The 13,939-nt window shown below is 47.9% G+C and overlaps 2 protein-coding genes across 4 annotated transcripts in view; one reads left to right on the top strand and one right to left on the bottom strand.

The window, feature by feature from the left end:
* ITSN2 (intersectin 2) overlaps positions 1-5,099 on the top strand; it is a 94,417-nt gene extending 89,318 nt beyond the window's left edge. For all 3 annotated transcript variants that reach the window (XM_087823399.1, XM_087823396.1, XM_087823398.1), the window contains 5 exons: positions 186-307; positions 1,047-1,129; positions 3,085-3,168; positions 3,608-3,781; positions 4,221-5,099. In XM_087823399.1, coding sequence (XP_087679525.1) covers positions 186-307; positions 1,047-1,129; positions 3,085-3,168; positions 3,608-3,781; positions 4,221-4,378 — 621 coding nt within the window. In that variant the 3' untranslated portion in view covers positions 4,379-5,099. The remainder of the gene's footprint in view (positions 1-185; positions 308-1,046; positions 1,130-3,084; positions 3,169-3,607; positions 3,782-4,220) is intronic.
* A 4,465-nt stretch (positions 5,100-9,564) lies between these two features.
* Positions 9,565-13,939, bottom strand: part of LOC107534759 (protein FAM228B-like) — an 8,608-nt gene continuing 4,233 nt past the window's right edge. The window contains exons 5-7 of the mRNA XM_087823816.1: positions 11,991-12,078; positions 11,740-11,896; positions 9,565-9,646 (exon numbers count right to left, since the gene is read on the bottom strand). Coding sequence (XP_087679942.1) covers positions 9,565-9,646; positions 11,740-11,896; positions 11,991-12,078 — 327 coding nt within the window. The remainder of the gene's footprint in view (positions 9,647-11,739; positions 11,897-11,990; positions 12,079-13,939) is intronic.

Raw genomic sequence — 13,939 nt, 5'->3', positions numbered from 1 at the left:
TATCCCAGATACTCACTTTCACAACATGGAGACAGTTTCTTTCTCCCCAGATAAAAGGCTCTAGAAACTAGACCCCTCTCTCCTCCTCCACGAGGCTCCTTAGAACAGACAGAACTCTCTGGACGTAGGCGGGGAACGTGTCCTGGCCCGTCTCACAGCCTGTGCTTTGGCCCTAATTCTTTCAGCCCATTTTCCTGAATGAAGTCTTGGTGAAACTGCCCACAGACCCTTCCAGCGATGAGCCTGTCTTCCACATTTCCCACATTGACCGGGTCTACACCCTCCGAACAGACAACATTAACGAGAGGTCAGTCCTGGCCATGTGTGACCTGCTTTGAAGTCTAGGAGAAAGGCTGGGCACCTCCCTCTGCCTAAAACCGTCTCCAGCCTGTGCCCAAGTCCTACTAACTCTGTCCTCAGCCTGTCATAGCCAGTGCCCCGTCCCGGCCCCCCTGCTAGACCCGAGTTACCACAGCTGCCTCTTAACACAGGGTCTTTCCACAGGGCAGACCCACACCGCACTCCCTGCTAAAGTCCCTCAGGCCACAGCCCATGCTCCTCTGGTCTCTAGAGGCCCTCCCTGTGCCCCTCGGACACAGTCCCGTCGCTACACCCACAGGATCCCCACGGCATGAACCGCCTTCCTCCCTCTCTTTCCTGGCCACCCAGGAGTCCTCTAGAGTGCAGCTCAGACAGACCTCTGAGATGGCAAAGGGGCTGCGCCTCCTCTGTGCGCAGCCCCGTACAGTGTGACCTGTCACTCTGCTGAATTGCCATTGATGTGGTGAACCCGTCTTCTCTTTCTGCGTGCCAGCACCTTACAATGCCTGCTGTTTGGTAGGAGGTCAGAGCTGTCTAGATTCTCAGCTCCACCCTCAATTGGCAAACGAATCTTGTGAGTTGAGCAAATATTAAGTCTGAGATTGGAAACGTGTTTAGGCCGAGGTCAGCCAAAGAGAGGCAGGTGAGTGCAGAGCTCTGGGCTGCTGGGCAAAGCTGCGAGGGCGTGGGAAAGCTGCCCGACGGCTGTGTCTGCTTCCCCTCAGGACTGCTTGGGTGCAGAAGATCAAGGCCGCGTCTGAGCAGTACATCGACACAGAGAAGAAGAAAAGGGAGAAGGCCTATCAAGGTAGCTGGGCACCCCCTGGGCGGTTGGCACCAGCCACCAGGGGGCCCTGGGGAGCAGGGCGGGTGGGTCTTACCTTCAGGACACCAGCGGCTGCTGCTGCTGCTCCTGCAGCGAGGGGTCAGTGGGGAGTGAAGGGCCAGACTTGCTGTGGGATCAGCCCACAGAGCTCAGCTGCTGCTGGCCCCTCTGCCCCCCAAAACTGTTCCAAACCTCCTGGAGGCCTCCTTGAGCCCCTCACCCGCTACTCCCAATACACACTCCTCTCTTGTCAGTTGGGGAGTCCCATACAGTCTCCCCATTGCTCTCCTTCCCTGGTCCTTTCCTTTCCCAGTGCACAGCCCCGTCAGAACCCTACAACCCCCCACCCAGGCTATAGCACGAGTATCCCCTTCGTTTCTGGAGTATTCTTTTTATGGGGCTGCTCTCAGTGTCTCTCCCCCTCCTTAAGCATCTTCCCTGTTGCCCCCCAAATTAAGGTCAAAGTTCTTACCCCAAACTCAGGGCCCCTACCTACAGTTGCCGAATTGAACATCTCACCTTTGAAACCCTGCCCGCCCCACCTCCGCGCATTCCTTGCCTGCCCAGTCCTCCGGTGTATGTTCCTGGCTGCTATAGTTGCAGTTCTTTATGTTTTTTTATTCAGGTTTCCCTTATTTTGTTACATACTCCCGAAAGGTATGTGTAACTCGGCTTTTACTGATTGATTGAGTCTTGTTTTAATGGCATTTTAAAGGCTTGCTATTGGAAATCAAGAATTGAATCATTTATAAAGCATACAAAGATCTCTTAATTCGTCAAAGATGTAAATCAGTTTTCCCATGTTAGTCTTGCTTAACATCAATACCTGTACATGTGCATTTTCCACGTGTTTAATTCTATATACATTTATTGGTTACTTACTCTGTGCCAGCCCCCATGCTAGTCTTTAGGGCCTAGGCCCACAAAGTTGAAAAGGGCCCAACCCTGCCCACCCTGGAAAGGTGGGCACTGGTGAGAAGTGGGCCCCTTCTCATAGAGCAGGTTCTACTTGCCCTGAGCTTTGAAAAATCAGTAGTTCACCAAGCAGCCCTTTTGTAAGTTTTTAAACCCCCGAAGGCAAAACCTGCTTAACTAGCTTCATATTTACCAAGATAATCTTGAGTTCACTGATGCATTTCTCTTCGTAGTAAAAGCATTTTTTAGTGCCTCCTTAAATAGAATAAAGTCTTCAGTGAAACTGCTTTGTAGGCTGAAGTGTTTACACATAGTGGAATTACAGTCAGTGCTGAAGAAAATGGACTTTGATGTCTGATGTTTGAGTTTTGACCATGCCATTTAGAAGCTCTGTGACCTGAGCATGCTTCAGTCCTTCCTAAGCCTCAGTTTCCTCAGATATGGAGATGACAGTTATAAAGAGCTACCTTATAGGGTAACCTGCAGCTTAAGTAACGTATATACAGGTCTAGCACATGCCTAACACAAAGTAAGTATCCAATAAATGTCAGTAAGCATCCAGAAGTGCTGAACGAATATAATATATTATAATTTTATTAATATTACTATTTGCTAGGCAGCTGAGGGGTTAATACAAGGATGAGTGCTCTACACTGGCTCCTTCTAGCAGAGGAGATGGACATAGCAATAGCACAGACCTTCAGGCCCAGCAGGCTGTGGGATTCTCAGAAGCCCGGGATAATGGATGCACAGAGGAGGAAGGGAATGTGGGAGGGGAGGTGGGAGATTGGACCTGCATCTTGAGGGAACGGCTGCTGAGGGGCAGAGGTTGCAGGCTCTGTGGCCTGGGCAAGGTGCAGGGCAGCTAGACTGTGGTCTGCTGGGCCCGGTGCAGTGGCAGGTGGGCTGGGCAGTGTTAAGGCGGGTTGGAAATGCAGACTGTGAGTATGAACAGCTCGGTGTGATCAGGCGCCTGCTGTTTATTCCCAAAGAATAAATTAACGAATTCATCTATTTTGTAGCTCGCTCTCAAAAGACTTCGGGCATTGGGCGTCTGATGGTGCATGTCATTGAAGCTACAGAATTGAAAGCCTGTAAACCGAATGGTAAATGCTTCTTTCATTCATCAGATGTGGTGACAGCCCTGCTCTCTGCTGATGACTCTTCTGAGCATTGAATAATGGGATGTTTTAAATGCCATGTTTCCAATATCGCTAAAATGGTTATTGGACCCATATTATTACCACTATTTTCCCAGTAAGCACTAGCGCCTCCACCTTCAGTGCTTCTGAGGGAAGAAGCAGGAAGCAGGTCACACTGACACTTGCCCAGGCTCGTGGGGGGCAGCCGGGCATTGGAACCCACATGTCACTCCCCTGAGAGGGCACTGCCAGCCCTGGGGGCTGGGAGACCACAGGCAGCGACCCCTGCTGCCCAGCCTATAGAGAAGCCTCAGTCTGGATCCTGCTTCCGTTCAAGGAAGGCCCCATTGTCACTCATCTCACCTACATGGGTCACAAGTGTCCTTGGTTTGTTTTTGTTCAGGAAAGAGCAATCCTTATTGTGAAATCAGCATGGGCTCCCAGAGCTACACGACCAGGACCCTCCAGGACACACTAAACCCCAAGTGGAACTTTAACTGCCAGTTCTTCATTAAGGACCTCTACCAGGATGTGCTGTGTCTCACCATGTTCGACAGGGACCAGTTTTCTCCAGACGGTAAAGTATAACCCATCCGGCACGCCAGACTCTGGGGTCCAGATCCAGGGTGCCTGGCCTCATCTCCTCCCCACAGCACATAAGGGAAGTGATACAGGCCCACGGTCTTCACAACCAGCCTCAGCAGCTGGTGAGGGCACCACCTCGGGGGAAGGGGCAGCCTCAGGTCTGTTTCAGGGCATTGACCCCCATCACTCCCCATATAGATCATAGAAACACTGTGCTCTGGGCACCTACTGAAGGGGTGAGGGGTTCCCTGACCAGAAACGAATATTCCAAACAGGCGGCCTCCCTCACTGTGTCATTTGTCACGCATGTCTCCACTCACAGTCCAAACAGTCATTAAAAGTTGTATGAACCCTGTTTCAGACACAACTCCTGTGGTAGTTTTTCAACAGTTTTATAAAGAAGCCTTCTGACTCTCACATTTATTCTCCAGATTTCCTGGGTCGTACCGAAATTCCAGTGGCGAAAATTCGAACAGAACAGGAAAGCAAAGGCCCTACCACCCGGCGACTCCTGCTGCATGAGGTCCCCACCGGGGAGGTCTGGGTCCGCTTTGACCTGCAGCTTTTTGAGCAAAAAACTCTCCTATAGGGGCCTCGGGCATCTGCCACCTTCTGGGACTGGAGGAGATGGGGGTGCTGCCCCCAGGCCGAAGCAGCATCACTCCGCTTCATCCTTCACAAGGCCTACCGCTCGGGCCTCTAGGTTATCGCACACTAAATCGCTAGCAATCTATGCAAACACTTTCCTGTAAACAAACCACACCCCGTAGCACAGTGCCTTCTTAGTGCTAACATGCTCAGCTGTGTTTAGATGCCACGGTTTCCATTTTCAGGGCTGTAAAAAATTATTACTGGAACTGCGGCATCGGACCACCAGATGTTACCAGTTGGTTGAATGTGTCCACTGTGGGTGGTTTGGGTGACGCTGTAACCATTCCAACGCCCTGTGACCTCTGCTGGGTCACAGCCACTCAGGAGAAGGGCTGGGGAGGAAATGCTGCGGCCTGGGCAGGAACAGCCTGGCTCGGAAGGAGCGTCCGCTCGTGCACTGAACTGAAGCGGAAGCTTGATGGCTGTGCTCCTGGCCAGGCTTTACCTTCTCTGCTGAGACAATGTAGTTAGAAATCTAGGGGGAAAGCTTGATTTACTTTAAATACTGTGAACTCTAATGATGTGGAAAATATTTTTCAACTTTAATTTTCTGAAGTATAAATTATTTATGTAAATTCCTTGTTTTGCATATTTCATAAGACATGCATCTTTAAGCTTTATCATTGCCAATATGTACAGAAAGAGAATAAAGATATAAGTTTATGAATGTAACTTCTCTCAGAGCTTGACTGATTTACTTCCTGCTTGAAAGGCTGCTTATAATGGAACCGAATTTCCTTTCAGCGACAATGGGAGACGCCAAGGGCCGGGCGGGGCTGGGAGGGGGAGCCTCGGGACTCTGGAGCCTCAGCTGGACTCTGCTGTTGACCTGCTCTGTGACCCAGTGTTTCCGGGGCTGTTTCTCTGATGCTAGACTGGAGGCCAGGAATGGTTTTTAGTGTCACCTTTGCCTAAGGAACACAAAGTTCTGCTCTTAACCTCTAGGTCCTACTATGTCTTCCTTGTGCCTAGTGTCAAACTCAGCAGGAGCAGCGCGGGGTGGCGGTGGGGAGGGTGAGATGCGCAGAATCAGAACCAGCAGCTGGGTAATCATACTGGAAATGGATTTTCACGTTTTCTAAAGACTGCTGGGAAAACCTGGGGAGCGCACGTGGGAGTGGAGTGTAAGGGTGCCGACCAGAGGATGCACACCCTAAGTTAGAGAAAGACCGAGTGAACTGAGGGGGGCACTCGGTAAGGCAGCCACTTTTTATTGTATCTGTCTTAGCCTCTGGGGAAAACACATTTTTAAAACTGTCAGTACATGGTGGTGTGGTTTCTTAATTATCACACAGACACTGAACTCAAGAATTAAGGGAAGTTTATTGCAGACGCATCTTAGATGCGGAACAATTCCTGAGCGCCTGCCGTGGCCCTCACCCCACGGTTCCTGCCGGCAGGTGGCTTCCTCCAAGCAACCTTCCTGTGCCCTCTACCAGCCAAGCAGCAGGCTGGGTGCTCCTTGGTCGCTGAAACCTTTTGAAAGTTGAGAGAAGAGAAGACCTAGGTGTGAACTAGGGATGAGGGGCTTACGGAGAGTTCCTGGGCTAGGCTGAGCTGACCCCCCCGAAGCGCAGTTCCGACCCAGCTGAGTGGCTCACCTGGCAGGCAGGGTCCCCACCTGAACCTCCTGCCTCTGCCTCCCCTTAACACTATCTGGATTCAGAACCATGCAGAGATTTGGGGACACAGCCAACCCTGTCGTGTGTGTGGTACGAGTTGAGGGACCCCTGTGGTCCTGCTTTCAGCAGCGCTGACACTGGGATGATAGTGATTTAGAAGATACTCGATTCCTTTCTTCCCTTCTCTTTCCAAGCCCCTAAAGCTCATCTCCGCCTTCGCTGACAGCTGGCGGAGGACCTCGCTTCACTGAAGGAGGTCAAGGGAAGTAAACCATCTTCCAAGTCACGGCGCCAGCCTCCTCGTGTCCGTGCTCTCGCTATGGATGGACTGTCCCGCCCTCCGCCTGAGCCCTGCAATACCACCTCTTCACAGGTAAGGGGGCAGGGAGTGGGGGACAGACGAGAGGGACAGTTTTAAGAAGTCAGAGGCTTCTCCGAAGGGGTGAGATCTGTGCAGAGGTCTGAGTGAACCGAGGGAGTGAGACACGGAGACTCTCAGGAAGGTTCTCCAGGCAGAGGCACTGGCAGAGGCAGGAACCTGAGCCGGGAGTGAGGCCGAGGTGCTCAGAAAACACGACACGGCTGGGACGCTGGGGCACAGTGAGGAGAGGCAGGAGGTGAGGCTGGAGAAGGGACAGGTGCCCAGGCACATAGGGGTTAGAGGCCAGGATAAAGAGGATAAAATTCAAAGTGTGCGGGAAGACGTTCAAAGGCTCGGAGGAGGGGAGAAACCGAGTCTGATTGACATTTCTCAAAGAATGTGGCCCTGCACGGGGACTTGCCTGTAAGGGACGACAGGAGCAGCTGGGAGGCCAGCGAGGAAGCCGGTGCACTGGGCCAGGCGCGGTCGCGGGCTCCAGCCGCTGGTCGTGGGAGGAACCGAGAGGGGAACCCGCGGCCGGACTCACTACCTATTAGACGCGGGGTCCCAGCCAGCTCCTAGATTTTTGTCCTGAGGGGTCCTGGCTGGACGCTGGTCCTACTCTCAGAACCAGGGGGCATTTGGAGGGAAAGCAGGTTGGGCAAGAAGAGGTGCAGAAGTGCAAAAGTGAGAAGTGGCCCTGCCTGGGGCTGGTTAAATTCAGGACACCCAGAGCCAGCGCGAACACGGGAGCATGGAGGCCGCGGGCATAGAGCAGCGACGCCTCTGTCCCCTGAAAGCTGCCCCGGGGGCAGCGGTGCCCTGCTGGACCTGGTCCGCTTTCCTCACTGCACTCGTTACCAGCTCTCGGGATGTTACACACCGGTCCCATTGTTTACTGTCCACCTCCCCCTCTTCAAGATCAGGGGTGACCTGTTTTGCTTTCCAGCCCCTCAAACTCTGCCTGGCTCAGAATCGCACTCGTAAAATTGCGGGGGGGGGGGGAAGCAAACGCGTGGGAGAATGCTAAACGGCGACCGTAACAGGAGCTAAACCACAAGGTAGTGCTAATACATTGTCCGTGAGTGAGTAAGAAATGTGTGTCCCTTATTTATCCTTCAGGGCGAGGAGGGGGGAATAGAGACGGAAAGACTGACTGTATGCCCAGACCACCAGCCATTCCCCCGCTGCCGCCTGACTGGCAGGTGGGGGGGGCTGTGGCTTCTCCGAGCCCGGGACACGGTGTGGAGAGAAGGAGCGAAGGGGGCCAGGCACCCAGACCTGGAGCGGCAGCAGGCGAGGCTGGGCCGGTCTCGCGCACCGAGTTTCACTGCGGCCCCCTACGGTGGGAAACCCGCGCTCTGCGAACACCTAGATGTCTGTACATTTTACACTTTAAATCTGGGGGCTTTTACTTCATAACCTTTACTGCTTTCATTTAGTATGTGGTCCTTTCGGGAACTTTCTGTCCTGGCTGAATTAGGGGGAACAAAATTTGGGGCCTGGCTTAGGTGTGACAATGGTAAAGGGTAGAGAGAGGGCAGAGGTGGTGGGGGGAGGGGGCAGAAGCGCAGGAGGGGGAGCTCGGGGGAGTCCGCAGACTTACACCTTTAGTCTAAGATAGCCCCCAGCCCTTCGGCAACCGTTTCCTTCCCGGCCGGCCTCACTCTGCTGGAAGCGGCGCCTGAGGACAGAGCCCCCTCCCGGGGCGGCCTACGCAGAAATTAAACAGGGTGGGCACGTTCGTTATCCTAAAACCCGACCCAGATAGTCTGTGTACCGCAGTGGCTGTCGGGGATAGGAGAGGAACCTGCTCTTTAGGACCCTAATATCCACGAGTGATTCTGGGTCCTTCCCCCTTTTAAGGCTCCAGCTACCGAGTTTCAAGACTTCTTACCATCCCTCAGTCCCAGCCGCCATTCTAAGGCAGCGGGCTGTGACGCTACGCCGCAAGGACACTGAGCGTCCCCAGTGGCTGCTCGTCTCTGACGGTCACCTGCTTCTGCTTTAAATCACCTCGTTCCTCCTGAGGCGATGGCCGTCCTCTCCGCTGGTTCGGCCAGCGTCCCCGTCTCTAAAAGCCCCCGGCGCCTGCCACACTGATTTACCCGTCAAGTTCTGCAGCCGCCCTTGGAGCTTTTTAGGAATAGAAAATTGCAGGCCAGCCTCTAAACCACAGCGTACAAGCCCATTTTTCTCCTGCCTTGCTAGGCTCTCTTTTTTTATTTTATTAACTTTACTGAAGTATAATGTACACACCATGTTAAGTGTACAAACCAGTGCTTTTTCAGTGTGTCTACAGAGTTGTGTGATCATCACCACAATCTGTTTTAGAACATTCCTATCAGTCCAAAACCTCATGTTCATTTACAACCAGTCCCCATGCCCAGCCCCAGCCCTGGGCAGCCAATAATCTACTTCCTGTGTCTATCGATTCACCTCTTCCAACATGTCATATAAATAGAATCACACACTATGTGGTCTTTGGTGATTGCCTTCTTTCACTGAGTACAACAGTTTCGAAGTTCATCCACGTTGTGGCATGTATTGCTACTTTTCCCCCTTTTCATTGCCAAGTAATATTCCTCGTCCAAGTAGACCACATTTTGTTCATTCACCAGTTGATGAGCAACGCTTACGTTGTTTGCCATTTGGGGATATTGTGACTAATACTGTCAAACCTCTTTCTTCTAACACCATAACCAGTTTCTGGGGATGACTCCCCATGTTCCGTGCAAAGTAGTATGTGTCCCCTCTCTGCTTGTCACACCTCTTCACTCTGGGTACAAAATTGTAACAGCTACTACCCCACAGAACTAGTCCAAAATTACATTTTTACTGCTCCAATTCAGTTAAAGTCACTTTTAACTTATATGAGTTAATTTTTTCTATGTCTGTGCTTGTTATTTCTGAATGTGTTAGCTATTTGTTCTTTAAAACCAGCTATGAGCTGACGAAAGCTGCCACCGCACCCAGACATGGGTGGCAGATGCCTGGTGTCGTGCCACAGGAGCCTGGCACACACCTCGGCACTGACTCCAGCAACTCAAAGGGTGGGAACACAGCCAAGCCTCTTAAATAAAAGAAGAGCAAAGCTACGGAATAACAGGCTTACCTGCAAAGAACTTCTTTTTCTTCTTCCTAGGATCCGAGGTGAGGAGGGGATTTTGCTGAGGGTTTCAAATCAAAACTACTAACGTTGAAATTCACTTTCACTTTTAACCTTTAACAAGATAACATGTGTAAGGATGTTTAGAAAACAATACGAGGTTATAGTCTTTCAGAAAATATTACTATACGTTCACTGCTGTGTATATTGTCTAAAATACCATTATTTCAAATTTGTGTGAATTGGGGGGCACGTGAGAGTTGCTGAAACCATGTGGAGATTGGTTTACTGTTTACTGAGAACCTACTCAGATAGCGAAGTTTAAAGCACACCCTATCCACTGGGAGTGTATACACTAATGTTAAAAGAAGCCGTAGAGACTGTGTCATTCCCAAGCATAAATATAAAATGTGTTTCCAAGAGAGAACCCAAACCCTCCATTTCCCAGTCTCTCTTGCCCTAAGGTGGCAGGCAGGTGCCTTAGGTCGCCCTCCAGTCTCGCCCCACTCAGGAGCTGATTGGAATGGTGAAACTGGCCCTCTCAAGGGCATCCATTTCCCACTTTGCCTGCACAGATTATAGCAGAGCTGGTGTGGTTCTGAGGCCAACAGCTGGAGCACACCTTCCTGATTCTGCAGCTTCCTGACCATAGCACAAACAATACATCCCTCTGCACTGTGATTTTGGGTGTTGTTCCTGAAACTTAGTCCTGTTTCTTAAGACCTCCCAATGACTCTGTGAGCAGTATAAATCCTCAAAAAGTGAATCCTTTCCTAGTGTGGGCTCAGCTGCCTGAAACCAAGAGCCCTGGCCATTCTTCTAACATCCTCAGTACACCTAGTATGCACATGGTCACACACAAAAATTCATGGAAAGAATCAGTCTGATCTGACTTAATCAGAATGAGTTTTCCTAGGAAATGTGGATTTTGAAAAATGTTTTGAGTAAAAGAGAAGAAATGAGTATAGCGAACATCTAGATTAGCATATAAAGCAAAAGTAATGGAAAAAGGGTTTCCTGTGTTAATATGTCCAAGAAGGGCATTCAATCAAAAATTATAAGACACACTAAAAAGGCAAGACAAACTAATCTCAAATATCTGAAAGTCAATCAAAAATTACAAGAACATGCAAAAAAAGACAAGGTAAAATAACCTGCTGTCAGGAGATAAAGCAATCAACAAACCAGATTCAGAAATGACCCTAATGTTGGAACTATCAGGGAATTTAAAATAAAATAAAATAAAAGTTTTAAATAACTATGAATAATATAATGGAAAGGTGAACATCATGTATGAACTGATGGAGGATTTTAGGAGAAATTAAAACTATATAAAAAATCAAATGGAAACATTAGAAAAATTGTCACATCCGAGGGGGGAAATTCCTCTGATAGGCTCTTTGGTATGTGGGACACAGCTGAGGAAAGACTCAGTGAACTTAAAGGTAGGTCAGTAGAAATTGTCTAATTAAACTACAAGCAGAAAACAATAAAAAAGAACAGTACCTAAGAGCTATATAGCTATGGGGTAATATCAGGTGATCTAACACACATATAATTGGAATCTCAGAAGAAAAAAGAAAGAATAGGATATAAGACATATTTGAAGTGATAATGACCTAGAATTTCCCCCAAAATAATGAAAGACATCAAACCACAGATACAAGAACCTCAGAGAGCCCTAAGTAGGATAAAGAGAAAAAAGGCAGAGCAAAACACCTGGACATCATAGTCTAACTAATGAAAACCAAAGACAGAGAGGAAACCTTGAAAGTACCCAAGAAAAAAGAAACATCACATGCAGAGAAACAAAGACAAGAATTATAGTAGATTTCTCATTAAAAACCAAAATTTAAAAAATAACAGCCCGGCCGGCATGGCCCAGTGGTTGAGCATCGACCCCTGACCCAGGAGATCCTGGTTCAATTCCCCATCAGGGCACATGCCTGGGCTGCAGGCTCCATCCCCAGTAGGGGGCGTGCAGGAGGCAGCCGATCAATGACTCTCTCATCATTGATGTTTCTATCTCTCTCCCTCTCCCCCTCCCTTCCTCTCTCTGAAGTCAATAAAAACATATTTTTAAAAAAGTGTAAAGATGCAAATGATATTTTAAAAAATAATAACAATGACAAAATTTATATCACTCTCCCAAGAAAAAGTTTTCCGATCCCAACGGGTTCCATAATTTCTACAATATTAACCATTACCTGCTCCTTTGACAAAATTCACTTTCTATGTAGCTTGTAGACAGTTTAAGCCAGTCATTTGGAGTCACAAAGCACCTTGAACTGGAAAGGCTTGGGAATCTGGAATACAGTTTGGCCTTCTCAATCTCTTTAAATTCTTTCATTGTAAGTATTTTGCCTGCAAGAAGATTAGTAATATAAATTAGCACAGTTAAATGCAACTACCATTACTCTTGGGCTATGAAAGCACGTAACAATTAGAAGCTGAGTACCGGTCTCACACTGAAGAAGAGTTCTTTTTTCATCATCTTTGTCATACTGTGCCTTTTTCAAAGGGTCACGAAATGGCGGGATGGTAACCTACAAGAAAAGCATTTCTTTGAGGACTGGGTTTCAGGTCTTTTTCAGTCTATCCTAAACATCCATTTATGGCTCTAATGCCAGAGGAATCAAGAATAAAGTATCTACAAACTAATGGCAGTCTAACCGCTATAGGTGTTAAATTATATATTACAAAGAGAAGGGGGCTACATCTCTTAGCAAGGCCTTCCAGCCATGGTTAGCTCTTATTTTAATAGCCTCTTCAGATCATTGTGGATATTCTTAGATACTGTACCCAAACTCAACAAGTCGCAGTTTCTTAAAGATTAGTTATGATGTGGAATCTGAAACCATATCAATGAAATATTCAAACTCTGCTACATTAAAATCCATTGGTCTGTCTTGAACTTTGAATGGATCTTTCATCCATGTCATGAACTGGTTGTTTGGGGGAAAAATCAGATCTCTGAGTTATGTGAGATCTTCCAAGTGTTAATACATTTCATTATACAATAATCACATTTATTAATATTATTACCAAACTCATCCGTAAAGTCTTTGAGTATTGGCACACTCAATATGATTTTTCCAAAATTCACATTCAAAGCTCACATTTTATCATTGGCAACAAATACTGTCTTTTGTTGTAATTGCAATGACAGACTCACTTCGATAATTTTCCAGAAAACGTCTGCCAAATACCCAAGATTTAATAACCATAGTTTTGTAAGTCGTTCTTTCAAGTAAAAATGGTGTTCCATGGAAAACGACCAGCCAGTCCAGCTCGCAGTTCTAACAATCATACTGCATTTCCATTTGCAGCAGAAGTGCTCTTTGCATACTTCCCACTTCATCACACAACGTGAAAAAGATATACACTCGCCCTGGCCAGTTTCACTCAGTGTTTAGAGCGTCAGCCCACCGACTGAAGGGTCCTGGGTTCAATCCCCGGTCGGGGAGCCTGCGGGAGGTAACCAATCAATGTGTCTCTCTCACATTGATGTTTCTCTCTCTCTCTCTCCCCTTCCCTCTCCCTTCCACTCTCTCTAAAAATCAATGGAAAAAATATCCTCAGGTGAGAATTTTTTTTAATTAAATAAAAATTAAAAAATAGAATGACTACCAGTACAATTTGGTAACACTGACTTAAGTTGTTAAGGGACCATTGCTTTTGTGCCATCAGAGCAAATGTCAACACAATGAAAAAGGCAAATAACATTTATGAAATATATGACCTAATGGAGCCCTGAAAAGGTTTCGGAGCTCTCAAAGTGCTACGCGCTTCGCTGTGAGAACTGCTGCTATGACCTCAAAGTGCTCAGCTTCCCTTTAGAGGTGACCTGTCAGTTCCAGTTAGAAAGGCACCATGGTGAAGAACAGAATGGGATTTTGGTACCAAAAAGACCTGGTTTCAAATCCCAGCACTGCCCCTTACTAGCTATGTTACTAGTTAGTATATCTAAGACTCTTATGCTAAACTCTCAGTTCCAGTCTCACATATAAAAATAGGAACAGCACATAAGCACAGACACCCCAGCGTGGGAGGAGAAAGGACCTGCTCTGCATGCAAATGTCAGCAGTTTAAAGTGTCTATGACTCGAAATAGTTTTTTGTTTTATTTTGTTTAATAATATTCACTATTAGCAAAAATAAGGAAAAAAGGGACTCTGGTAGGGGATGCAAATTTACACATTCCGGAGAACAAGTTGGTAATATGAATCAAAATCACGCATAACCTTTAACTCAGCACCTTACTGAAAAAATTAAGAAATAAATACTTATAGGATGTCCATCACAATGTCATATATAACAGCAATAGGCCCAAACCATCCAGATGTTCAAAATGGAGTATGTCCAAAAACTATGGTTTAGCAAGGTACCACATACGGTTAGGAGCACA

The sequence above is a fragment of the Miniopterus natalensis genome, chromosome 13 (assembly GCF_054644295.1).
Source record: "Miniopterus natalensis isolate mMinNat1 chromosome 13, mMinNat1.hap1, whole genome shotgun sequence".
NCBI lineage: Eukaryota > Metazoa > Chordata > Mammalia > Chiroptera > Miniopteridae > Miniopterus > Miniopterus natalensis.
The sequence above is the reverse complement of the archived record's forward strand: the minus strand, read 5'-3'. Positions and strand labels throughout refer to the sequence as shown.